Source organism: Lobosporangium transversale (assembly GCF_002105155.1).
Source record: "Lobosporangium transversale strain NRRL 3116 chromosome Unknown BCR41scaffold_59, whole genome shotgun sequence".
NCBI lineage: Eukaryota > Fungi > Mortierellomycota > Mortierellomycetes > Mortierellales > Mortierellaceae > Lobosporangium > Lobosporangium transversale.
In genome coordinates, this window is record NW_019029037.1 from 37583 (window position 1) to 62628 (window position 25046).

General features: G+C 42.3%; 9 protein-coding genes across 9 annotated transcripts; 6 read left to right on the forward strand and 3 right to left on the reverse strand.

The window, feature by feature from the left end:
* The first annotated feature begins 1570 nt into the window (after positions 1 to 1570).
* On the forward strand, positions 1571 to 3935 carry BCR41DRAFT_362976 (PPPDE putative peptidase domain-domain-containing protein). The gene is made up of 4 exons (XM_022025810.1): positions 1571 to 1720; positions 1823 to 2029; positions 2167 to 2769; positions 2886 to 3935. The coding sequence occupies exons 1-4, from the start codon at positions 1633 to 1635 to the stop codon at positions 3869 to 3871; spliced, it is 1884 nt and encodes a 627-aa protein (XP_021876381.1). The 5' UTR covers positions 1571 to 1632; the 3' UTR covers positions 3872 to 3935.
* Positions 3856 to 8807, reverse strand: BCR41DRAFT_362978 (hypothetical protein). The gene is made up of 5 exons (XM_022025811.1): positions 7972 to 8807; positions 6937 to 7671; positions 5720 to 6812; positions 5180 to 5581; positions 3856 to 5098 (listed from the first exon to the last, which is right to left on the reverse strand). Exons 1-5 carry the CDS (start codon positions 8626 to 8628, stop codon positions 3942 to 3944), a joined length of 4044 nt encoding a protein of 1347 aa, XP_021876382.1. The 5' UTR covers positions 8629 to 8807; the 3' UTR covers positions 3856 to 3941.
* A 1759-nt stretch (positions 8808 to 10566) lies between these two features.
* BCR41DRAFT_199906 (hypothetical protein) lies at positions 10567 to 11966 on the forward strand. The gene has a single exon (XM_022019875.1). It carries the CDS (start codon positions 10733 to 10735, stop codon positions 11906 to 11908), a length of 1176 nt encoding a protein of 391 aa, XP_021876383.1. The 5' UTR covers positions 10567 to 10732; the 3' UTR covers positions 11909 to 11966.
* A 17-nt stretch (positions 11967 to 11983) lies between these two features.
* On the reverse strand, positions 11984 to 14202 carry BCR41DRAFT_362982 (polynucleotide kinase 3 phosphatase-domain-containing protein). The gene is made up of 6 exons (XM_022025812.1): positions 13720 to 14202; positions 13509 to 13621; positions 13209 to 13420; positions 13016 to 13106; positions 12777 to 12898; positions 11984 to 12690 (listed from the first exon to the last, which is right to left on the reverse strand). The coding sequence occupies exons 1-6, from the start codon at positions 14194 to 14196 to the stop codon at positions 11996 to 11998; spliced, it is 1710 nt and encodes a 569-aa protein (XP_021876384.1). The 5' UTR covers positions 14197 to 14202; the 3' UTR covers positions 11984 to 11995.
* A 661-nt stretch (positions 14203 to 14863) lies between these two features.
* BCR41DRAFT_313308 (hypothetical protein) lies at positions 14864 to 15758 on the forward strand (the record flags this gene model as incomplete). Its single annotated transcript, XM_022021124.1, has 2 exons — positions 14864 to 15594; positions 15704 to 15758. The coding sequence occupies 2 exons, from the start codon at positions 14864 to 14866 to the stop codon at positions 15756 to 15758; spliced, it is 786 nt and encodes a 261-aa protein (XP_021876385.1).
* A 2273-nt stretch (positions 15759 to 18031) lies between these two features.
* On the forward strand, positions 18032 to 19207 carry BCR41DRAFT_362986 (hypothetical protein). Its single transcript, XM_022025813.1, has 2 exons — positions 18032 to 18302; positions 18977 to 19207. The coding sequence occupies exons 1-2, from the start codon at positions 18104 to 18106 to the stop codon at positions 19081 to 19083; spliced, it is 306 nt and encodes a 101-aa protein (XP_021876386.1). The 5' UTR covers positions 18032 to 18103; the 3' UTR covers positions 19084 to 19207.
* Positions 19208 to 20021: 814 nt separating this feature from the next.
* BCR41DRAFT_200044 (hypothetical protein) lies at positions 20022 to 21058 on the forward strand. The gene is made up of 2 exons (XM_022019876.1): positions 20022 to 20131; positions 20275 to 21058. Exon 2 carries the CDS (start codon positions 20305 to 20307, stop codon positions 20806 to 20808), a length of 504 nt encoding a protein of 167 aa, XP_021876387.1. The 5' UTR covers positions 20022 to 20131; positions 20275 to 20304; the 3' UTR covers positions 20809 to 21058.
* Positions 21059 to 21176: 118 nt separating this feature from the next.
* Positions 21177 to 21998, reverse strand: BCR41DRAFT_362989 (membrane magnesium transporter-domain-containing protein). The gene is made up of 4 exons (XM_022025814.1): positions 21778 to 21998; positions 21598 to 21650; positions 21395 to 21498; positions 21177 to 21293 (listed from the first exon to the last, which is right to left on the reverse strand). Exons 1-4 carry the CDS (start codon positions 21869 to 21871, stop codon positions 21203 to 21205), a joined length of 342 nt encoding a protein of 113 aa, XP_021876388.1. The 5' UTR covers positions 21872 to 21998; the 3' UTR covers positions 21177 to 21202.
* Positions 21999 to 22647: 649 nt separating this feature from the next.
* BCR41DRAFT_313398 (hexaprenyl pyrophosphate synthase) lies at positions 22648 to 24198 on the forward strand (the record flags this gene model as incomplete). Its single annotated transcript, XM_022021130.1, has 2 exons — positions 22648 to 23718; positions 23863 to 24198. 2 exons carry the CDS (start codon positions 22648 to 22650, stop codon positions 24196 to 24198), a joined length of 1407 nt encoding a protein of 468 aa, XP_021876389.1.
* Between the last annotated feature and the right edge of the window lie 848 nt (positions 24199 to 25046).

Genomic DNA, 25046 nt, shown 5'->3' on the forward strand with positions numbered 1-25046 from the left:
CCGAGGCAACGTCGTTTTCTACTGGTACAGAGTCGACACATCGCATTACCAAAGCCAGTCCCGCGCCTTGGGCAAAGCCTATTAATGCTGATGATGATGCACCAGAGAGACGCGGCCCTACACTGCGCGAGATTCAGGAGATGGAAGCTAAGAAGGCTGAGGAAGCTAAGGCTGAACGCCAAGCTCAGTTAAGTACTGTTACTACTACTGGCAGCAATGTCTTAGATTTCACCAAGGGCATGCTTGGTGCCCCAGCCTGGAGTAGCGGTGCCACAAATACCCCCAAGAAGAAGACTTTGAAAGAGATTCAACAAGAGGAAGAGGCTGCTCTGAAGCGTGCTCGTGCCGCTACTCAGCAGTCGAATGTCTCTGCTACTCCTAGCGGAAACCAGAGCACTGGATTAGCTGCAATTATTGCATCGGGTACCGGATCCATCGGCAGACGATATGCCGATACTATCAGCCCCAAGGTGACTTTTTTTTTTTCTTTCTTTCTTTCTTTGAACGATAGTGACGGTTGTTTTCAAGTTTATATACCAACTAAAATTTTTTTAAATGATTTTAGCCTGCTACTGTGCCGGCTTCAGCTGGAGCATGGGGTACAGTTTCTTCAGGAGCTACTGCATCCAAACCCACTCTGATGACACGCAGCTCGGCTGTTTTTGCTTCAAATCCCTCGCTTAACTCACCTACTCACTCTGCCTCGAGAAACTCGGACAGTTGGATCGAAGTTGGATCTAAACATTCAAGCAACCCTTCTTCATCAGCAGCTATTAATCGCGCCGCTGCCCCGACTGTCAGTGCCTCGACTTCCGTAAAGCCAACCTCTTCTAACTCGAACGAGCCTCGCCCTCCTTCTGAGGAGTTTTTGCGCTGGTGTCGACAGGCCTTGAAAGATCTTCAAAATGTTGTATTGGAAGATTTTATCCAGATGCTGTTGACATTTCCTTTGAATCATGATCCATTGACAGTGGAGATCATTTCGGAATCAATTTATGCCAACTCCAAGTCGATGAATGGCCGTCAATTCGCAGACGAGTTCATCAAGCGTCGCAAAGCCGATGCTTATCCGAATGGGGCGCCTGCATCGATGAACACGGCTACAACATCCGGCACCGGAGCTGGAGGTTCATCTGACACTTCGTTCAAGGTAGTGTCGAAGAAGGGCAAGAAGAAAGGCGCTGCTTAAAAAAAGAAAAAGAAAAAGAAAAAAGGGTAGATGCCACAAAAGATAGCGATAAATGTATGATGACAATGATAGCTTGATATTATTAAATATAACAATACCAATTCGAGACTATGAGCTTTACTTTGTAGAGTCAATTAACTGTGTTATGGATTGGGCGAAATGTTTGTTTGCGATCGGGACATGCACAGGCAGGCATGTGGGTGCATACGTGTATCCATTTTGCTGTGCACAATTTTTATTTATTTCCCTTTTTCGGGTCGTCATTTCGTTCCATTTCATTCCATGCTTTTGCATCCTACTGAACCTCTTTTCTTTTTTTCCAAAATCCAATCTCTCCTTCTCTCTTTCTCCTCATTTCCCTTCTCTTTTTTTTTTTTTTTTTTTTTTTTGTGCACGTTCATACTCATTGTAGACCACACTCGACTGTCATATCACTTTATACTATGCCCGAGAAAGTTACTCTTTTTGTATATGACCTGTCTCAGGGCATGGCTCGAGCCATGTCCATGGGTCTTATGGGTCGACAGATCGGTATTACTCTTCTCCTTTTTTTTCATATATATCAAATGTCTCTTTAATAAAATATAAAAAATTGACGCACATTAATCAAAATTTTCCATGCTTTTCAATTAGATGCCATTTATCATACCTCTGTTGTTGTATTCGGACATGAATTCTTTTATGGCCAGGGCATCATGAGCGCTATTCCTGGAACAACACATCATGGACAGCCCATGGAGCGTATTGATATGGGCACAACCGAGATTCCTCAGGAAGTCTTTATGGAGTTCATGGATGAGATGCGACAAACCTATACTGCAGATGCCTATCATCTCCTTGGTACTCAAAGCTCTCTTTCAAGAAAGGGTCATGGCAAAAAAAAAAAACATCTTTCATAATACTGTTAAAGTTCTAGTCGATTATGAAGTAATAACTTTCATGTTTTTTACACTTGTAATTTTTATGATGACGAGTAGATAACAATTGCAACAACTTCTCGAATGATGTATGCCAATTTTTAGTAGGGAAATCTATTCCAGCTCATATTACATCTCTTCCAACAGACTTTTTGAGCACCCCCTTTGGACAGTCCTTGAGACCGATGATTGAAAATATGTTTGGTCCAAGTCGACATCAACAAGCTCCTCTTTCTGTAGCTGCAGCTGTTGCTGCAGCAGCCTCTGGGTCTCCTGCTGCTAATGCATTGGCAGCAAACATTGCATCTGCAGGAGCATCAGGAACCGCCATCCTCTCTTACGCAACAGATTTAACGCAGCTTCAAAACTTGATTCGAGATAACGCCGCAGTAGCAGTCTTTTTTACTTCAGCAACATGCCCTCCTTGTCATACTATTGCTCCCATTTTTGACGAGATGATCTTATTGAAGAATGGTCAGATCAAGGGCGTTAAAGTGGATGTTAGTATGCCCATGACTCAGGAGATTAAAAGAGCGTATGGAATTCAATTGACACCAACATTTATGTTCTTCTTGAAAGGGGATAAGGATTCAGAGTTTTCGGGCGCAAATCAGGCAGAGTTGAGGAGTAGTATCGACTCACTGATCTATGCTGTTCATCCAGGTAAAAAAAAAAAAAAAAAAAAAAAAAAGTTCATATTGACATTTTGACATGATGCTGATCTATGCTCGTTTTTTTTTTTTTTCCTCTTCTTATACCATGAAAATCCATAATAATAGCTCATCCGCATGCTCGTCGTGAATTCAAAAATTACAATAATCTCTCAGGAACACCTATTCTTTTCCTCTCACTCGATAACTTGGATCCACCGTTTACAAAGCTTAGATCACTTTTGACCTCAGGGAACGGTCTTTCAGAGTCAGAGCTCAAGCAGCTGGACAAGATCCAAGCTTGGCTTAAGAAACTGGCCGAGGCGAAAAAGAATAACACTACAGAGCCTTCATTAGGAGAGCTGGGTGCAACATGGAAACCATTATTGACGAAGATCATCGGACTATTACCCTATGAAAATCAATTCCCAGTTCTGGATATCATCCGCATGCTGATTATTCACGATCGTGTGGCAGAGGTGTATTCCAAGGATGGAAACTTGACATTAGTCAAGGCCTTTGATGCTGCTGCAACTCAATCAGCAGAGCTATCGAAATCTACTCTCACTCTTACGCTTCGGCTTGCCTGTAACGCCTTTGGCGATCCCCTCCTCGGAACCTATGTTCTCTCTTCAAAAACACGCGAGTCTCTCAAGCATCTGTTGGTCAACATGCTTCTGTCCTCTGTGGATCAGCACCGTCAGACTGCAGCATCATTGGCGTTTAATATCGGAGTCAAGATTGCGGAAGCTAGAGACAAGATTACGAACGTAAAGGAAGCTTCTCATAATCCGCCTGTCTTCGGGGGTGGCCTTCTTTTGGAGGGACTAGAGGGGGATTGGACCATAGAATGCTTGAGTGCTATTGTAAATGCCATTGAGAAGGAGGGCTCGGAGGATATTCTGCATCGTCTTATAGCATCTGTGGCTAACTTCATATACAAAGAAGAAAGCTTTTCGGGCATTGAGTTGCTGAGTACCTTAGATTTGATAGGTACGCTAGACAAAAAGATGCAACAGACCAAGGTCATCAACAGCGAAAATGTTATAGGCCTCTGCAAGGAGGTCCAAGACATGATCCGAATCTCTGTCGCAGAGCAGAGATCACATTCATAGACATCGTTTTATTACTTCATAGAATAAGTTATTCCATTAATCAAATACGTTAAATATTGGGTATATTTTTTCACGTGTAAAGATCGATGGGATGATTGTAATCCTTTGGATAGCAAAAGTTGTGATTTTCAATCTCATCTCTCAAAAAATCGAGAGGCCACTCAACAAGATGACCCCGCACTTTGCTCAAATCATTTTCCATCGCCATCCTCACATCTTTGGACTTCGCCATTGCACTGGCAGTACGTTTAACAGCGTTCCTCTGGCGTTGAGCGGATAAAGCCTCGGTCTCCTGAGGAGATTGCTCTCCCATCTTCTCTTTCTGCTTATCGTGACTGACCAGTCGCTCATCCTCCTCTAACTCCTTTTCAATGGCTTTGTCTTGAGGCGTCATCTCCTCGTTTGTGCGTAGCTCCTTCGCAGATTGAGACAAGCTTTGCATATCATTGTTGTTATCACGCCTATTTGCATGGCGTTTTTGGCTACTGTTATTGCTCTTGCGCTGCTTTCGGAGATCCTCGCTTGAAAAGTCATGTTGAATAATGTACTCATCCTTGACTCTATCTCGGACTGGGTCCTCATCATCACCAGAATCATCTTCTGCCAGCGCCTTTCTAGCAGCTGCCTTGTCTGCAACGCTGTGCTTCTCCCCATGGCTGCGAAGACGTCGGCCTAGATTGCTCGTTACTCCTTTGTTCAGATCGTTTTCCTCGTCTTCTTCATCGCTATTATCCCCTGTATGCTTGAAATGCTCAGCCATAGCCGGCCCTAAAATCTTGTCCATGGCTTTATCTTTGAGCGTCCTCTCCTCCTTCATGCGAGGGTCATCCACGTTTGATTCTGCATTAAACTTCATGTATTGTGACCACGACCTGACTGTACTATCTGGAATACATTTGAACATCTCTCGGAAAATAACAGTGTTGGCTTCTGCATAGTGTTTCCAGATATCGTCATAGAACGCAGGATGCACCGGGTCCACAAAATCAAGCTCTGTAAACGGCGCATCTCTCAATTGACTAACCGTTTGGTCATGATCATGATCATGGCCATGGCCCACTGGAAGGCCTAGATGCTCCATCATCAGGTTCATGCGCAACGTGTGTGCAAATCGAGACACCTTGTATGGAATACCGTTCATAGTAGAGTCAATGTAATCTAAGTCTCGTACCACCGCGGCAATCTCAGAGTCACGATTGCCCAGCATCGAACGCTCATTAATGTTGGCTACACTCATATATAATACGTACTGTTAGTAAATCAGAATCGAAAGTATAAAGACTTTTACTAGAAATAACTAAAACTCACCAGAACCAATGATGGCGATGCGATCGTCCACAATCATCATTTTGGCATGGATATAAACTTGTTCCGTAATAAACTTCTCTCCGATCTTGGCCCAATTTCGAAGCCCATAAAATGAAATGTACTTGTGGGGCTTGACTACACCAGCAGTGGCTAGACGCCCGTAGATGGAGTTCTTGCCGTGGCAAATCGTCTCATAGATACTCAACATAACCATGCGCACCGATGTAGCTGCAGGAGTGTTGATACCCCCTTCAAATCCAGGCACAAGAGGTAGCACCACGATCACACGGAACTTTTCGTTAGCCTTATGAGCCCTGATGATCCTGTCTGTTAAAGCGCGACCGATACCGTTATGGACAATGGTCTTGTTAACATTAGTTGAAGTGATAAAGAATTGGTTCTCTTTTTTTTTTTAAAAAAAAAAAAAAAAAAAAAAAAAAGTATGAAAACACGGCAAAAATGGTGTATTATATTAGTCACAGTGACAAACGGTATGAGAACAAAACTGCGAATGCGCATATACCCATTCTATAGACTTACCAATGTAAATAAAGTGCTCTGCACGCTCAATGGCAGCAATATACGCAGTCAAAATACTACACTCAGGATCTTTGAGGCCCATGGACCAGGATGACACAGACCGTAAGATTTGGAGTTCACATGTACCCTCCAAACCCATCTCCTTAAGTTTTGACAATGGAATGTCTGGTTTTGGCAACAAGAAAGGAATCTTCTTTTGCTTGGGCTTGGTCCTGCACAAAAAGTTCCATCGTTGTATAAAATGACGAGCCACATCTCTAGCGGGCTGACCTAATATCTGAAGACCAACATCGTGCCAGGGCATGCGGGGGTTCTCAGAGCGATCAATCATATCCACTTCAGGCTTTGAGAGATCACAAAAATCCTTGATGCGAGGATTAGAATAGTCTTGGCCTGGCCAGCAGTGTCCTAGCTCACTTTCATTGAGGTCAGTCAGTGTGTGTTCTGCAGTATCCCAACGACCGAAGCATAAATCAAGTCCTCCGATAAAAGCGATCATGTTATCGACTACAATAAGTTTTTCATGATGTGCCCACCAAGCAGTCTTTAAATTAGGTCCATGACGCTGAATTAGAATGTTCTCCGGACATATCTTGCGAAGGAGTCTCTTGGCTCGTAGCGAGGCAAGATGTAATGCCGCGTCTACCTCACTATACATGACAATGTAAATCTTCACACCTTCCTTGGCCTTACGACCCAGGAGGTCCTTCAGACACCACTCCATTCCATCATGCTGCAGACGACGGAGCAGAATTTCGGGTGAGAGCATCCAGTCCAGAATGTAGATGCTTTCTCTGGCCATGTCAAGCGCCTTACTGACATTCCAAAAGTAATCACGGCCATCTACCAACCACTGAGCACTGACGTTCTTCCGTACAGGCGCAAAACTGTTAAATCGCTTTGGTTCTTTCCACAGAGCCGGCATCTTACGGATACTATCAATGAACTGACGTCGTCGATGGTCAGATTTAGCCATGACATGAAACTTTAGTTCCGAGTTAATGATATCGAACGTGTGGGGTGCATGGAGATGGCGAGGAGATTTAGCGGCCTTAAAAGATGAGTCTAGTAAAATGACGTCCTGAATCTCAGTCTGAGCGACGATGGATCGAGAATAAGAAGAAAGAAATGGTAGAGTTAATTAAAAGAATTAAAAAAGAAAAAGAAAGGCATCCAATTGTTTTAAAAATAGTTATGAAGGACCATCGTCTTCTTACATTCTTATGGCTCATAGCAACGATAATGAACGAATCGCGGACTACAAAATACTTTGAAACAGGTTTACGGTAGACTTTCTTGACGGCATTAGTCAATGGGCCTTCATCCATCAGTCGCTTTTGCTTCAATACGGTTAAGTAACCCTCTTTGCCTTGATAACCTCCATCAGGGACATGGGCCAAGGTCAATGCAGAAAGCTCCAAGAAATTACACATTCGCTCCGCATCTGGAAGATACATTGCATATCGGATCATGTCTTGAAGGAATGTCTGCAGCTCACGTGTCAATTTGCGTGCCGACTTTGGATCAAAAGCATCAACTAAACCCCCATCCTCAGCTGTCGGATCGCTTCCATCCGCTGGATCAACCGCATCCGTGCCGTCCGCCAAAGCCGCTGCAGATTTGCTGCTACTGCTACTAATTCTGAAGCGAGAGCGGATACAAGCTGGGGGTTTAGGTACTTTAATTGATTTAGATAAGAGAGGAGTCTCTGGGATTGGAGGGTGATATGATTCGTAAAGATTTACAAAATCGTCAAGGCTGCGCTCAATCAACCAGCTGGGTAAAAAGTCTCCGTATTGAACCTTGATGACTAGGAACCGTTTCTGTTCTTTAGCATCTTTCTCCTCTTTTTCTTTGGCAGAAAGCTTGTCCTTAGGCGCCTTACTTTCCTTCTTTTCCCTGTTTCTAATTTTGGTATCCTTGGAAGTATAAGTATATGGTAGAATGACGACCTAATGACCAAAAAGATTAAAAGTGAGTACAAATACATTTGTAAGACATTGGGCGAATTGCGAAATGACAAAGACAATAGAGGACAGCCGGCTTCTCGTAGCTCGAGATCGCAAGGCTTCTACCGCTCTCCGTCCTTTTGCTCCCTATTCATTTCCACACTTTCAAACCGATATGAAAGATCATGGCCTTTTTTTATTGAATGGGCGTATGGGCTGTGGAAAAGCAATTCAACAATTGTCACAACCAAGGAGATCATCGACATTTTATTCCCTACACCGATAGCCTGGTTGCTGGTTTACCTTTACAAGGGCAAGAATCACATTCATATTCCAATCAACATCGCTCCTGCCACTCAATGCACTTCCTTTGTCTTCACTAATAAACGAGAGTCCCATGAAAACTGCAGACGGTTGGTGAACCAAGGGGGCGATATTCCTCCAGAGTTGTAATTCTTCGGCGTCAAGAGCAATCTGGTCAGTGTCTTTGCCCTTCTTGTCTTTCTTGCGTTTGAATAGTTTGTTGAATACGGTCTTGATATGCATCATACGCCTGTCTTCGTCTGTCAAAGCTTCAACACCTGCAGTGGGAGAATTAGTCGGGACACCCGAATTTCGTTGGTCAAGACTCTTTCGGTATCCATTAAGAAACCACGTCGTTGGCCTTTTGATATCAAAGTCATTATTATCCACAGGTGAAGGATGGTCCGTCTCTTCATGATGAGATTGAAAATGTTGCTCAGGCTGGTGAATAGAAGGAAACTCTGTGCGTGTTGGCGACTTTGTCTTCAAGCCCTTGAATTTGTCGACAGCCAGGGCAACAGCCTTATTAGAGAGGGGAGAGGATACCGGCGATATTATATGGTCAGGCGAAGAAGAGGGGTTGGTGGAGGCAGTGTCAACTGAGAGTTGCTTTGGGGCTTCCTCAATAGGCCTAGCGGTTTCGAGGCTGACCGTCATTGTAAGAACGAGATGTTGTGTGGGAATGAGAGAAAAAGAACGAGAATAAAAGGGATGGGAAATCAAATATGTAAAATAAGTATGAAAGATGGAAACCCAATAAAGTTAGTAGTATTGATGAGAGGGAAAGTTGAATGGATGGTGGATGGTGGGTGAAAAAGTAAGAAAGGATGATGATGCCACACAAAGTAAAGACGGCTCTTCCACTGCACTGCATTTGTATTTTTGACATGAGACGAGTTAATTTTACCACTTTACCCCTGCTGATGAAATAATACTTTCAGGTCATCACTATCTGCAGGCGAGCCCGAATACCGATTATCCCAGTTTTTGAGTGAATGCGAATAGAGCTTTACCTTACTAAACTAAACATGGCCAGATTTGCAAGGTAGAAAGGTTGGAGCATCCTACCAGGTAACCTAGACTTCATGTTGAAAGTCTACAACAATCAAGTTCATCTCTCGGTATCCGGGTTTCATATCAATTTCAAGGTTATGACAATTCGTTCTACCAACTTTTCTATTACCAATTATATTTTTTTATATCCCAAAGTCCATTAGGACGTGTCTTTAAACATTAAGTGGAGGTAAAACGATCGAAACAAACGTAGCACTAATCCCGCTGAACAGCCTTGTGCACTGGATTCTACTCGCAATTATTTGCAGCCTAAGTTACTGTTCTTCCATATCATTCGATGATGCCATATTGACCAAGTGCCTCGTCCCAACTCTAGTATACATCTCTGCTTTTGTATTATGGATGATAAATATGTGATCTTGAGTTTTAAAGCAAGTCCTTTTCGGACCTTAAGGTACAATCATGTATAAAACAACTCGTTCGTGGTTACCATAATTCCCAATCTGGTATTCGACGATGAATACCTCTGATGCTGGCCTTTTAATTATCAGACATTCTTCTCATTGAACGCAACAACGCAACAGAGACATTTGGTGAAACGGAATCATCTGAACACATGAAATAATGCAATTGCTAAAAATATTAAACTCAAAAAGCCATGATCTCATTTCCTCCACAGGATAAAACGAAAAAAGTCTCTCTTTCTCTCAACGCCTTGACCCATTTCCAACCTAACTCTACGCATTCGATTTGTTACTACAGCTATGGATCAGATTAGCAGTACGGACTCATATCTCAATACAAAGCAATTGCCAGAGCGACTACAGAATATCAACAACAGCGAAAATGCCTGCAACATCCATCCTGAAGTTGCTCTCCAGCCTTCATATCAATCAAATTCATCCAGTGCTACACCTTTGAAGGTAGCAGCCACAGCTGTCCCTAATAATGTCCACGATGGCTCCGTTAGTAATGTGGCCGGGCCTATCATCGGCAGAATGCCTTTGCCTTTGCCTTCACAAGTGCACAATCCTTCAAACAACAATATCGCTCCCAACAATCATGCCAAAGAGTCCATCAAAGACTTTAATAACGCCTCTACTACCAAGGATACCGATGCTATAACATCGAATGTAGGTCGAAGAACTTCGATCGCTGAAGCAGTCCTGGCAGGTGCAGCTACAGCAGCTCACACAGCCGCAACGGCTGCATCCTCAGTAGTCGAAGCTGCAAGGAAATTAGTCATCCGTGACGGAGACGAAGAGTCGTTGAGCAGTTCAAAGGGTATATCAGCCACGGATCATCACGGCCTTGAATTTTCACACCGCAAGATGTCGCTTCCATTGACCGGGCCCAATAAAGAAAAAGTTCAGTCTGAACATCTCCCTGCGACAGTCTCCACCACTTCCGTAGGTACCACAAAGCCATACAATGAGGATTTCTCCGGCGCAATACGGCCATCCAACTCGCAGGAAGACTCAAAACATTCGGTATGTTTATCATCGAATATCATTCATGCACGATTTTTTTGTTTTTTATGACCAACGTGCTTATTTTGCCTTGCATTTGTCTTTGGTAACAGGACGAACCCTTATCTGGAATCAATGATCTCAACAGCCATGAGAAGACCCGAGTTAATACAGCCAGCACTAGCACGCCTCCCAACAGTACTAATGTAATCATTAATGAAGACAAACAGCGGCCTCCTGCAGAGAATGGCCCCCTACAGGGGCCCACTACCACTAATATGGAGCCTCGAAATACAACTCTTCGTACTCTATATGTTACAGGCCACGGACCCGAAAGCGCCCGTCATCACGCCATGCACGTAGATAAGCCAGCGATATCTCATATCGAAAATCCCGAGACCAACTATTCTGCACTCGGTGTAGATATCCCTCGCATTGTGGGTCATTCCGAGCATCCCATTAATTACCGCAGAGGAAGCCTCCATGTCGATGGCAAAGATGACTTAATACGAGACCCTCATCACCCTGACTATCACGGCCACTCTATTCACGTCCCCCACTATAACCATGATTCGCTCACGCAAGGTACAAAGCTAGGTGCCCCCATTCAGACATCTAGAGACAATAGCAAGGTGATCCATGGTAATGTACATCATAGGACCCAGAATACTCTTCCAGAGGCAGTGGCCGCTATTCGCAAAAACCCGTTTGAGGCTCATATGAGTCATCGTCGTGCCTCATATTCCTCTGGATTGAACGTGGATTACCCTGCCATCCCAACCGCTAACTTGGCTGGATCGGGATCAACTGATAATACAAACCACGATAGGCCCGAAGGTGTGCGTAATTCTGCTATTAATGTCGACAGAGCGGGGTCGCTTGACCGTAAGCATTGCGGCATGGGTGTTGACGCCCCTGCTCTCGCTTCCCATGAAATAGCGTCCTCCGTTTGTTTTGGATCCAAAAACACACACGCTGGTGAGACTAAAAACATGGCGAGAGATAGCACGTCTGTTGCCTCGAGTGAGAGGCACTACCTTGATGGTGACCATGAAAGTATCTTTGACAAAGTCAAGGGCGTCTTCCACAGGCGTAGTTCTGTCAAGAGTTCAGACATCCCTGCTACACAAAGCTCTATCAGCGCTGGTAAGGGCAAAGGTAGAGCTCCAGACATAGTAAACAGCACAGCCTTGCCGTCAGAGCTTTCGACCGATGTTCCAGCTGGCTACGAAGGTCCTATTCCGCAGGCGGGACCGGGTGAGCAGGTTGTCTGGGTGAAGAAGACTACCCAGACTGAAATATATGACGAGCCAGAAGATACCGCAGTGCCATCGGAGACACAGGACCATACCTCTAGACGCCATAGCAGTTCCAGTTCCAAATCTTTCTTTAATCGCTTGCGTAGCCGCCACTCCACCTCTTCTTCAGACAAAGGAAAAAACCCTGCCCGTTAATGGCGATTTCTGCTATTACCATCGCGAGTGTACGCACATTTTTAGCAATATATTATTTATAATTTATTTAATATACACATCTATGACTTAAAAGTACCATCGCTCCCAAGCATCTTTAATATCCTTATCTGGGATAAAATTGATTTTCTTTATCTCAGAAAAGCCCTCTGCCACTGTTGGTTCTTGATATCGCTTTGCGTATGATGAAAAGACCATATCGGGTAGTCGCTCACGAACTGGTTCCTCTCTGACTTTTGTTAGTGTCACGGTTACTGAACTGGGGTTGTGTGTTTGCCCTCCATCATTGTCATTCGACGAAGTCATCTCCGTAGAAGAATCCGCCACAGGTGTAGCCGTGCTTTGGGTCGTAATCAGCGACTTTTTGTCTTCTACGTTTCTCATAGCTTCAAGCAATGGACGGTGAAACGCTCTAAAGTAATTGTTGTGCATTGCAAGATCCTTGTTTGCCATAAATAAAAAGCATCTAACGGGCACATTATACTTCTTGGCTAAATTGATGTAGGACTCTCGAGTAGGCCTATCTGGGTTAGTGTTGTCTACAACAACCGCCCTGTTCTTTTGTAAGCTCTCCTCTGTTGCCTTTATGCATTTTTCTTTGGTTTTAAGTGTATCTTGGTTTATATAGTCATATTGTCCAGTGGAAAGGATGTACTTGCGCGCAAAGGATGATTTGCCAGATGCAGGGTACCCACAGAAGACAATCACCTCAACAGTCCCCGGATTCGGTAGAAGAGGCGTCGATGACGGCGAGAACAATGGGGCTATAGTATGGAGCAAGTAATCAGTATCAGAAAACATTTTTACGATAACGATAAAATATAATAGTTAAAACAAATACTGGCAGTACCGTCCTTGGGCCAAGCCTTGGGATCAAATGAACCGTATGACCATTTATTATCCGGACAAGCTTGGCCCAAAAAGAAGTGTTCTGGTGTATGAAACTGAATACCGAGCGTCGCTGCGAATTTGCTGTTAGAGTATTGATAGATACGATTAGTAACTTGGTTGCAATTAGGCTCTATAATGTTAACATGATATAATCCTCCGCTCCTCTAGAAAAAAAAGGGCAAAAAAAAAAAGCCTTACCGGTCGGTATTGTTGAAATCCTTAATGGCCCCAGCCTTCCATCCATCATGGCGCCCTGCGGCATCTCCCACGTAATAGCTAACAGTGTAATCTGAGATCCGAAGCAGCAGCAGTTATTTAAGTATTAGTATTCAAGATTTGCTGTTTTTTTAGTCAACCTACTACTGAGCTCTAAGCCAGGAAAGACTCTTACCAATCTCAACTCCATCTCCTAAAAATCTAGATTCGAGCCAGTGCCACAGTCCGGTCATAGGTTTCCTATTTTGATCCTTTTGCATACTGATCAGGACCCACATGGGCAGACCCAGGCAAGCACAGATTTTCTCAAATTTGCTCCGCATCTCATTCTGCTTTTGTACATTTCCATCAAGACCATTTTGGTTAGTGATCACAACAAGTATGTACCTAATAATTATATATCTCAGGTCAGTTCATGCTATTGATCGAGCAGCACTCTACTTTATGTATATGAATACCGATTTAAAAGCCTTACCCAGCATCTGCCACTTCTTTCAATTGTGTCGGAACACAAGGCGTCCACCAGACCCAGTCGTCCGCATTCTTGGGCCATTTATGCTTTCCATTGACCTTAATAAGCGTGTGATCCTTAATGTGGTTCAGAAAGTAATAAAAACAATAATAATAATAGTAGGCTGTTTTCATCTTTGATGGAAACTGACTAATTTAAGTTTCAAACGTCGTACCAAATCAAATGCCGCGACTTTCGCTCCTGCTTTGGGTTCAAACGCTCTGCCCACGATGAAGCTTGACCCGTATGTTTCCCAACAAATACTAGCTGGTTGCAACGGCCCATGCTTCTTTTCAAAGATAGAGAACAATGCCTTTTTCGTAGGAGGCGCAGAAGATCCTGATGTATCCTGAATCGATCCGCTTCGACGCCTTCCGAGGACGGGCTGAGTTGAAGAAAGGGATTTTTCAGCCATCGAACACTTAGTTTTTCTCTTGTTTGTTCTAGTAAATGTCGTCCTTATGACTATAGAGACAGTAGAAGTTGCGTTCGCGCGTTTAGCAAGTTGGACAGAGGAAGTATAAAGCGATCGTGAAGGATAAGGTCTCAATGGAACTCTACTAGAAACACTAAGGACAGGTACTCTGAAGAAGAATGGGCGTAAGGAGAATGCGCGTAAGAAGAATGGTCCAATGTGTGTAAAGTAGGACATTCAGACCCAGACAAGACGACATTAGACGATGTAGGGCCGTCAAACAAGAAGTTGCTTTGCCATTGCGTCAAATCACGTGCTGTAGAAGCCACAGATGGACTTGTACTTCCTTTTCTGCAATTCTTCCTTCCACGAAAGCATGTAAGCAAGATCGGAATTCCCGAGCAGGAAAAAAAAAGTTTCCTCTCATCTCTTATTCCATTTTTCTTTTGGCCCTTCTCCACTCCTTTGTCTTCTTATACATATATTAGAACCATGATGACCTCGCGCATCGCTCCGGCTGCACTTCGTATCGCTTCTACAAGAGGTACTTTCACATAGTGATCTCTTATTTATCATAGAAAGGACAGGAAGCGTTCGAAAACACACATAAAACATTCTCGGAAATCATGCACTGGATCAACATGTTTTCAAAAAAATCACGCAAAATCTCTTGCACCTACTAAACTTCAACAATGACAATATCGCGTTGGAATTCCACATCTTTATTTTTAAATACGGTTTTCGTATCTTTTTCCATTTTTTCCAACTATGCTTTTATAGCGATCTCTGCCAGGGTCCCCACTACTTTGATAGCTCGCTCCACCTTTCATACTTCCTCTGTAGCCCACACTGGTAAGAAAGGACAAGCTTTTTCAATGGCAAAAACCACTCAAGATAAATAAGCATGAATTATGTCTTTTACTTTACTCAACACATTGTTCATTACATCCTATTTTATCTCCCCCGACTTTTCGCTCTAACGTTGCCCACTCTTACCACCTGTAATACACACAATGTAGCTAAAGGACCAAGGATTTTCGAGAAGGCGAATCCCGGCGTCAAAACCACTGTTACTGAACTGCATGAGTACGGTAAATACTTGACCTCAGTCCTCCCCAAATACATTCAGCAGTTCTCTGTCTACAAGGATGAGCTTACTATCTATGTCGCTCCCAATGCACTCTTGCCTGTCATGGAGTTTTTGCGCGATCACACCAATTCTCAATTCAAACAGGTTATGGACGTCTGTGGTGTTGATTATCCTTCACGTCCTAACCGATTCGAGGTCGTTTACAACTGCCTTTCAATCCGATATAACTCTCGCATTCGCGTGAAGACTTACGCCAACGAGGTCTCGCCTGTCCCCTCGCTGACTGGATTGTTCAACGGCGTCAACTGGTTTGAGCGTGAGGCTTGGGACATGTACGGAATCTTTTTCACTGGACACCCTGATCTTAGACGTATCTTGACCGACTATGGATTTGAAGGTCATCCTCTCAGGAAAGATTTCCCTCTGACCGGCTATGTCGAGGTCAGATATGATGACGAAAAGAAGCGTGTTATCGTTGAGCCCGTGGAGTTGGCACAGGCTTTCCGTAACTTTGAGGGCGCTGCTTCTCCTTGGGAGCAAGTCGGGTATGCTATAAAAAAAAAAAAAAAAAAAAAAGACTTACTTTTTGACAGATATCATGAATGATTTAATTCCATATGAATCTTCACTAATGCTTATTTTATATACATATAGACCTGGTCGTGATGACAAGCCTGCTCTTCCTGAACCCGAAACTCCTAAGGCTTAAGCATGCAACGTTCTTTTCCGTACCTACCTCATAATCATTTCAAGAATGTGTTAGAATATTTGAATAAACTCACTCTCACTTTTTTTTTTTTTGCCATGAACTACTTTTGGTGGACCTTATGATTTTTTATATTCGGTACTTTTCCACCCAAGGAGATCACGACTGAGAATTGGCTCTAAGGGCATAGAAAAGCATCTTAATGATTGAACTTTACTAGTTTACTAGTTCACATATCTTTCATAAACACACTAGAATTAAACATCTTAATAAAGGTGATTTTGCTCTAAAGTTGAACATCCTAGTGTTAGTAACACATTAACTCTTGAAACTGCCGAATAGATATTCTGTTGCTCGAATACTCATTGATTGCTGCCCGTAGTATATCGAAGATGGAGGTGCTTCGGACGCGAATATAAAGAAAAAGGATGGAGGACAATGTAAATAATACATCCGACCATCTAATCTCTCTAAAGTTGGTCACTTTATTGTTCTTCAAAGCAAATAAACAATAACTATTGAGGTCACGCAGCATCATCTTTCGCGTACTTGGTTTGGATATGGTATATACATAAAGATTCACACGCCACAGTCCAATTTATGGGAGATCGGCCAAGACTGATTGATTTTTGGCGGGTGTCTATCATCCTTCAGTTACATACAAAGAACTCTGTGCCGGAGAATTTTTGTAATTGAGTTCTTGATTCCTTCGCCGCCAATGAGAAGGTACAATGCTCATGGCTTTGGATTAAGGCCAGGTTTGTGGTAGAGTCAAGGACTGGCAAGCACTCAAACTTCCACAACGAGCTGTAGAAGATGCTATAAGGGTTTGAAGCAGAGTTTTCCGTCTCTGAAAATAATTGTTTTCAGGGCTAGGAAAACATGCTATGTTTTTACATCATTTGCCTTGTTTCTTCTCACGCTTTTTCATTCCGAGGGGAGGGAGTCAAAGGCGGGAGAGTGAGACAAAGAAGACTGATGATCGACTGTGTTAGTCAGCCAAAGTTGGAAGCGGTCATAATGACAGTCATAGTCGTAGTAATGTCGGTGGCACTGCAAACTATTCAATAAAGACGTATTATTTATTTTACTTTACTTCATCTATTCATCTCGTTTCCTTACCTTCTATCCTCATAATGTCTATAATTTATAAACATGAGAAGTATCTATACCTCTGCGGTTACAATCGTAAATGACAAGTAGATAAAATCATTTCATTCAATGATTTGAAGAATCTTCGAGGCTAGTGCGCTCTTTTTTTTTATAAAGAAAAAAAAAAAAAAAAATACTTCTTTCATTTGTGCTGCAAGTTTAATGAAACCAGGGTGCTCTGTTGACTATGTTGAGGATAGTAAAATTTTGAAAGAACAAATAAGCCGACGGCGTGTGCTACATGTGTAAGAAAAGGAAAAGTGGTTCTTATTTCATATTCAATGTTCTTCTGGATGACAACTCCTTTTTTCCATAAAAGCTGTCCTGTTGATTGTCAATGTTGATAAGTCCCTGTCCAATTGCTCGCCACTATAACATCATCCGGAATACCTTTCGCGTGTACATGTACAGGAACTAACAGACAATTAGTGTTCACTGGAGAACACAAGATAGGCTAAGAATGCTAATAATCTTTTACAAAATGTTAATCAAAGAGTAAAATAAACAACGCATGCCCAAACAGTTTACTTTTTCTTTTGGATCACCCCAAAAATCATTCTTTCTTCCTTTCCTTTTTTCTTTCTTGCTTCATTCATTCATTCTTTCATTCTTTCTTTCTTTCTTTCTTTCTTTCTTTCTTTCTTTGCTTTACTTCTTTTGAGCCTTTTGCCTTCTAACCCCTATCCTGTTCATTAGAAAGCAAACTTCTTTTTCAAATTCTCTTGCTCTTGATCGATCCTTCTTCTTCTCAGGAGACACATAAATACACACAGACAAACAAACATTCATTCATTCATCCGCACCTTCTCCACAATCTGCTTATCGTCCTATCCTTCTCAATATCAAAGCAATGAGGCCAAGGGACTAAATCATCCACTTTCTATTGCTCCACACCCAGCAGCCTCCGTTCCTTATCTCAAAAAAAAAAAAAATAAAAAAACATACGCTTTCCACTTTGCTTTCTCCTCTTTCTTCTGCACATCTTTTTTTTTTTTTTTTTTTACTTTAAATAGACTCCACTCCTCTATCTCTGCCATCTCTTCTTTTCTACATATCCTTAATTATTTTCTTAACGGACGACTACAATTCGACAGAAAACACATTTTATATAATTTATTTCTATGGATGTGGCGGATGGGCTGGTCGATTGCGACTGGAGAGTTGATATCACATCGTGCAGAACAGACCATGAAAGGATGGTGATCAAGATCGTGCTGATCGTATGTGTGTGTTGCTATCTTGTCCTTGCAGTCGTGGGCTATGGCATTCTCTGGGCACGTAATCGGTATAAGCTCAGTCCTCCAGGCCCCATCATTGATTTCCATCATCCGGACGGAGGCATTCGTCCAAAACCAATCGAATCTTTCTGCGCTCTTTCAATCGCAGGTCTTATTGGTATGTAAAAAAAAAAAAAAAAAAAAAAAAAAAACAATATCGTCCCTGGTTTAATAGAAAACCGTTGACTGGTTGCAATTTTTAAGCAGGGGAATCAAAAACTGAAATGATTACAGGGTTTGAAGCCTCCTCATAACGTTTTATTCTCGGATGTAAGCTACAGCTCATTGGCTGCTGAGAAATGCGTGATGAGGGGCAGAGATGTACAAAGAAGGAATAGAGGAGGGAACCTGCATGGGAAATGAGGAAGACCAAGATGAAAATGTGGACTGTTTGACAAACAAACAGACGCATCAATACTCCCGTCCTATTGCTACAGTCCGAGCCCTTTGGGATCACAAAAAAAAAACTTGTGAACATCATAAGCTGCATGCTTGTCGTTATCATTGCTATTTTTCCTTTTGTTGACCGTTGGGAAAGGCATGCAATCGCTCACAAACAACAGAGAAAAAAGGCTATCTCAAGACGCATATCACTGCATATTACCCGCAGTATCTGTGTAAAGGCAGGAGACACAAATGTTCCTCAACACACCGATCTACCCAAAGTCCACAAACCCATCACTCGATCCACGCGATCTCGTGCTACCTACGTTTGTTCTTCTTTTTTTTTTGCCCACACACATTCAGAAAATAAACACGTTCACGCATCTAAACAACCTCTTTGGCTGGCAGTCGACCATTCAGACTGTCTCATTTTAAGGTCACTCAGCTTAAGCTACTTGGGCTTCTTTAGAATTATCAGAATCAATATTTCGCCAACCTTGACGGTCCGGGTGTGACATGAGCCATCTTTCCATCATATGACTTGGTATTGGACACCTCGCCAGCTGCGACTAGATCAAGCTGATGTATCTTTGATGGCGGCCTAACTTTGATCTAAAATTTGGTCAGGATAGTTAGCACACACTCCACTCCAAACCTATCAATGAAGACTGCCTACCTTCGAGTAGGCCCAATGTGATATCCAGACAACGATCAATAACAAAAGCAACATTTTATATTTTTCATCCCAAGTCTCTTTTATTAATCAACATTCTTTTGGTCTGCTCAAAACTAGTTCGCTCAATTTCCATCTTCCTTGTCATCATTGATGCTTTCCCACACTCGACGACTGTTCAGGAACTGATTGTGAGTTGTTAAGACGATATGCCATAAAATTTTTTTTAGAAAAAAAAAAAAAAAAAAAAAAAAAGCTCAAACTTAAATTATGGTTTTCTGTTTTCCATCGCTTTTTAGTCCGAAATAGCAGTGTGTTGTAGCTTTCCATGCTGGGCCTGCTTTGTGATCGGTGTATGGTATGCAACGCCGAAACTTGTAAGTTCCTTATCTTTTAAAATAAAAAGGCAAGGGAGTGAAAAATAATATTTAATGCTTACTTCAGTGTTTCTTGGCCCTTGCTTTAACAATCCACAGTCTGTGCCTGGAGATAACTTGAAAATCAGGGTACCACGACCCAGGATAATCAATGTCATCTTCTTCTTTCTATTCTTTGGACCTTTCTTTCTCGACCTACCCAGTGTGATCAGCTCCGGAACGTTTCTTGCACGTCGACAGTATACGAAAACCAATATTGCCATTGCAGTCCATTTCACCACTCTGGGAGCCGTCCTTACTTTTGCTACAGCTATCTTTTATTTCACTCTGAATCAACTGGCAAAGGCAATTGAAGAATATACAGTACCATCTGACCTAACCTTGGTTCATGTCGGTGTTTCCCCTACAGCAGACATTGCTGGTGGTCAGACATTCACATTGAGTCCACTTTCAGAAGCTGAGAAGGAAGATAGCGAGCTGTGGGACAACAGTTTGGCCAAAGTCCGTCACAGAGTACGTTTAATAGTGTATGGGGATAAACCAATCGTTGATGTGTCTAACAAAAAAAAAAAAAAAAAAAAAAAAAAAAGTCTTAATCTAATATCTGTCGATCTCAACGTTTATCTCCTTCTCTCGACCATCGCTCACATAAATAGCTCATCAACATTCGCAACGCAGGAACCATAATGCTATGCTTCTACACCGTAATCTACCTAATCTATGGTATAACACGGCCCTTGATCCATACACATGTTGCCTGGAATGTCCTCTTCTGTGTCGTCTTCAATCTGGACCCAGGTACACCCACGATCTTTGCCTACTTCATCTTCTCCATTCTGTACCATATCAACACTGGTCCTCCTCGATTGCGTGAAGTGTATTCTGTGCCTCGACCGCCGATGGTACATGTACCAAACATACGACCCAATCGTCCCATTAGCGATTCCTATCTCTTTGAGCTTCATCGGACGAATCCAACTGGATTAGACATTGACTTCACACAGTGGTCACCCTCCAAAGACTCGATCATGCGTTCTCTGGACTTGAATCCATCCTGTCGACTAGATACGGTCGATGAAAAGGATACTGAATCTAATCAGGATCAAGGCTCAAGCACGCATACAGCCACTACCATAATAAGCCGCCCACCACATTCACTGGCGCGTAAGAGCTTCAATACTCTTGGCTGAATAATTTATCCATGCCACGCTCCCTTTTTGTTTGTAAATTATCAACCTTTTGAGGCCTTGTACATTATCCCATCTCATCTTTAAACTTTTAGCCGCTAAATCTAACTACTAATATCCCTCTCCTGCAGATCTAGCACCGTATATATGTATCATCTCTTTAATAATCTTGAAAAACAACAACACTAGCCAGAATAGTAATGAAGCATAATCGAAGGCGGTCTTGATTGACTGACTTTATGTCCTTTTTTTTTCGCGTACAGAATTTATTGAAAGTATGATAGGAGCTCATAAAAAGCCATAGGCTGTCTCCATCTTCTAAGCTCTGATATCGTACATGGCCCTCGTTTTTTTTTTTTTTTTTTTTTTTTTTTCTTTTCCTACTGCTCCCTTCGTCCTATTTCTTCAAAACGACATTCCTGAATACCGCTCTTCCACGATGATTAAATGAATAAAATGAAGGGCGTGCGTCAAGTGACTCAATGGACCTATAATTATAACAATGAGAATAACTTGGTCAGCCACTTTGTACATTTTTGAGGTTCTAAGGCTTATAACGAGAAACGAGATTTCATTGGAATATCCATACTGTTTTGCCATCTCTGTCTCCATGAGAATCTCCTTGAAGTTGTCTGCTACTAGTACAATGCCCAACCCAAAAATGGCTACAGACACAAGTAGTTCAACTACGATCTAACCCGGAAAAAAAAAAAAAAAAAAAAAAAAAAAGGCGTTATTTCGAGTAAAAATAACTGTCGCGACTCCTTTCCATCTCTACTTTGATTGACTTACATCAGTAGGCAAGCCACTTTCGTGTCCATCAACTGCCTTAAGATATGACAGGTCTAGATATAAAAAAATGAACATTTCAAGCTATATATCAGATGGAGATATAACAAGGCTCTGTTGAGAGGTCATGGAGTCTCTCTTCGTAATAAATATATGGACAATTGTTTAATGAGCAACGCTTACGCTCAAAGGTTGAATATCCTGAATGGAACAAGAGAAGAAATCCAAAGAGACACGCAAGTTTCCCAAAATAGCTAGGTGATTGTTGTACAGCCATGATTTGGACTTGGTATTGGAGCGCTTTTGATGGATGAACTTTATGAGAAGAGATGATGGGAAGCTAATTAGAAAAACCACGCCACGCTTGCAGTTGGCTATACAGTGATGGCAGTGATGGAATCAGGAATTCATAATCAAAATTTATAATAAGTTTACCAGCCAATGTGGCTCGGATATTGCCTACAGATTAAAGACCCGATAGTCACGTGAATATGATCGGACCTAGGTAAACATTCTGAATGTGGTAATGGTAATGTTCTGCGCTACCTTCTTCGTCCGTGCCCTTCCGTCCGCTGCCCCCTTTTTTCCTTCACAGGTACCTTTTTGCTGAGTGAGTTGCTTTTCCTCTTTTCATTAAAAGCATTTTGATTTCAACAATTCAGCACGACTCTGCTCCATTTTTCTTCATTCTTGGTAATTCCTCTTTTTTTTTGAACTTTCCTCAAAGCAACACCTCATATCACTCTGACACTTTTGGTAAATAATCACTCGCAGACTCAGGCTTTTTAGTTTTCTTTTTCTTTTTTTTTCTTTTTTTTCTTTTTTTTTTGGAAAGGAGGACAAGAGATATGTACTCTTTTAAACTTTACGCATCATCTGTATCTTTGAATTGCCTTGCTGCCATTGGATCTTGGTTAATAAAATAAATAACAGATGAACGAAATTTTTCACTTCTTTCCTCATATTCCAGAAGCGATAAGCAGACAAATAAGAATGGCATCACTCCTACTCTCACGAACGGCATGGAACACATCGACTGGGCTCAGAAGGAATATGCTGTCAAAGCGCACATTGCAACAATTCTATTACCCTGCCACAGCACGCCTCTACTCCTCTGTTCAAACCGCTGCTGATAAGGACCCGCCAACTGTTGGCGTCCTAACACGAGTTGCCAATGCTGTTAAATCAACTTTCACGCCAGGATCGTACTCCACACCAGCCGCAGACTTTGGAAAAGCAACAACATGGAATGAAGCCCTCAAGGAAGCAGAAGCCTTGGTAGTAGAAAAGAGAGGCGGACCTGTTGTTGATACAAAGCAATTGGTCGGTGATGATCTCAAAGACCTCAAACACAACATCATGAATCTCTTGGGAAGTGGGCATCCCATGCTGGACACTGTCAGCAAATACTATTTCCAAGCTGATGGCAAGCATATTCGTCCACTGATCATCTTGCTGATTGCTCAGGCTACGTCTTTAGCTCCCAAAAAAGTTCATGTCAGCGTCAAAGACTCATATGAGGAGATTGACACGCCCATTTCAGAATTGAGCAGCTTTCCTATCCCAACATTAGGCAGCATTGGCGACAGTAAAGCCACTATCAGTAACGGTGTCTACGCTCCTAAATATAACGATGCAGATCAGACCTTTATCCTTCCATCACAGCGTCGTCTGGGTGAGATTGTAGAGATGATTCATACTGCCTCATTACTGCACGATGATGTGATCGATATGGCGGACAAGCGTAGAAATCTGCTCTCCGCTAATGAGAGTTTCGGCAACAAGATGGCTGTCTTGGGAGGTGATTTCTTGCTGGCACGTGCCTCCATTGCATTGGCAAGACTTAGGAACCACGAAGTCACAGAGCTAATTTCAACTGTCATTGCCAATCTGGTAGAGGGCGAGTTTATGCAGCTTCGCAACGGGCAGGTTGAAAATGGCAGGCAACGTAAAAATGGCAATGGTAGGATGACGACATTTGAATACTACATGGAGAAGACTTACATGAAAACTGCAAGTCTGATCTCCAAAAGCTGTCGATCCTCTGCGGTTCTGGGAGGCGCGTCGGATGAAGTATGTGACATCGCCTACACATATGGCAAAAACATTGGAATGGCTTTCCAGGTAAAGACTATGCTCTTTATTTCTTACTGCTTCTTTTATTTGTGCAGTATCCTGATCAATATATATATTATTCTTTTTTGTTGTTGTTGTTGTTGTTATGCAACCCTCTTTGGCTCATTCGCATACTTGTTTCACGCAAAATAGCTTGTCGACGACATGTTAGATTTCACAGTAAGCTCAGATGAGTTTGGCAAGCCTGCTGGTGCAGATTTGAAGCTTGGTCTAGCTACAGCGCCTGTGCTATTTGCATGGGAAGAATATCCTGAGTTGGGCAAGTTGATCAAACGGAATTTTGATCAGGAGGGAGATGTCGAGACAGCATGGGACTTGGTTTTGAAGAGTCGGGGTCTAGCTCAGACCCGTATGTTGGCTCAAAGTCATTGTCAAAAAGCAATTGCCGCTGTCAATCAATTGCCAGACTCCTTGGCCAAGGTGGCACTCATTCAATTAACGGAGAAGGTCCTTGATCGCAAAAAATAAATTGGCAGAAAGGAAGAACATGTTTGAATTGATTTCTTGTCAAGGCGAAAAAGCGAAAAAAAAAAAACGGCATCATAAAATTTTCATTTGCATCCATCCTACCAGTTTTTACTAGATAAAGATCTCTTGATATTAGAATAAAGCATGGCATGAACACTCTTGTACTTTTTTTGTTTTATCGATCAATGTCCATTAAGATCGATAACTCAATAAAACAAGTATCATCGTTATACTTTCTATCTCCCATTTCCCTCCTTTTCCTTTCTTTTTGCAGGACAAGAACAAAGGTTACAAAGAGCACACTGGAAACGTACCGTTCCTTGCTCTATAAAGGAGGAAAAAAATATAGAACATCGATTGTGTTCATCCAAGATTTTACGTCTTGAGTTGTTTACAACAATTTGAGAGTGAAGGAGACTGAGAGCCCCTATAACGGCGCTCAGACACAGGTTGAACCCTTGATTTGCTCAGGACTAACATTAGATAAGATTAATCGGAAGAGCATATACTCCATAGGATCACAAATCATGTTTATTGAGAAGACCTCATTCAGAACTGATTTCAACTGCTATCTCTAAGCGACTTTACTTCCTCATGTTGTACACATACCCTTTTTCCTCTTACTCTGCGGGTTAGAAAGTACGTCCCCGTGAATTTCATTCCGAGCGCTCCTTAATTTTTTGAGCAATTAAAGCAAGATGCGCACGAGGTTAGATTCTCTTTCCCCTTCACTTTTTTCTTTTTTTCAGGCACACACACCACGCCTAACGCACAGGACGATGAAGCTAAACAAACAATTGGCTTGAAATGCTCCTGAAAATGATAAAAGCAAAGCTCCGGGTCTTGTA

Coding starts and splice junctions, on each gene's coding strand:
- BCR41DRAFT_362976 (XM_022025810.1), top strand. CDS start 1,633: ATGCCCGAGAAAGTTACTCTTTTTGTATATGACCTGTCTCAGGGCATG. Junction 1,721..1,822: donor TCTTATGGGTCGACAGATCG/GTATTACTCTTC, acceptor CTTTTCAATTAG/ATGCCATTTATCATACCTCT. Junction 2,030..2,166: donor AGATGCCTATCATCTCCTTG/GTACTCAAAGCT, acceptor GATGACGAGTAG/ATAACAATTGCAACAACTTC.
- BCR41DRAFT_362978 (XM_022025811.1), bottom strand. CDS start 8,628: ATGACGGTCAGCCTCGAAACCGCTAGGCCTATTGAGGAAGCCCCAAAG. Junction 7,672..7,971: donor TGATTCTTGCCCTTGTAAAG/GTAAACCAGCAA, acceptor TTTGGTCATTAG/GTCGTCATTCTACCATATAC. Junction 5,099..5,179: donor CATCGCCATCATTGGTTCTG/GTGAGTTTTAGT, acceptor ATATGAGTGTAG/CCAACATTAATGAGCGTTCG.
- BCR41DRAFT_199906 (XM_022019875.1), top strand. CDS start 10,733: ATGGAGCCTCGAAATACAACTCTTCGTACTCTATATGTTACAGGCCAC.
- BCR41DRAFT_362982 (XM_022025812.1), bottom strand. CDS start 14,196: ATGTCCTACTTTACACACATTGGACCATTCTTCTTACGCGCATTCTCC. Junction 13,622..13,719: donor AAGTCGCGGCATTTGATTTG/GTACGACGTTTG, acceptor AACCACATTAAG/GATCACACGCTTATTAAGGT. Junction 13,421..13,508: donor AAAGAAGTGGCAGATGCTGG/GTAAGGCTTTTA, acceptor TATAATTATTAG/GTACATACTTGTTGTGATCA.
- BCR41DRAFT_362986 (XM_022025813.1), top strand. CDS start 18,104: ATGGTGATCAAGATCGTGCTGATCGTATGTGTGTGTTGCTATCTTGTC. Junction 18,303..18,976: donor TTCAATCGCAGGTCTTATTG/GTATGTAAAAAA, acceptor TTTGGCTGGCAG/TCGACCATTCAGACTGTCTC.
- BCR41DRAFT_200044 (XM_022019876.1), top strand. CDS start 20,305: ATGCTATGCTTCTACACCGTAATCTACCTAATCTATGGTATAACACGG.
- BCR41DRAFT_362989 (XM_022025814.1), bottom strand. CDS start 21,871: ATGGCTGTACAACAATCACCTAGCTATTTTGGGAAACTTGCGTGTCTC. Junction 21,651..21,777: donor AGGATATTCAACCTTTGAGC/GTAAGCGTTGCT, acceptor TTTTATATCTAG/ACCTGTCATATCTTAAGGCA. Junction 21,499..21,597: donor AAAGTGGCTTGCCTACTGAT/GTAAGTCAATCA, acceptor TTTCCGGGTTAG/ATCGTAGTTGAACTACTTGT.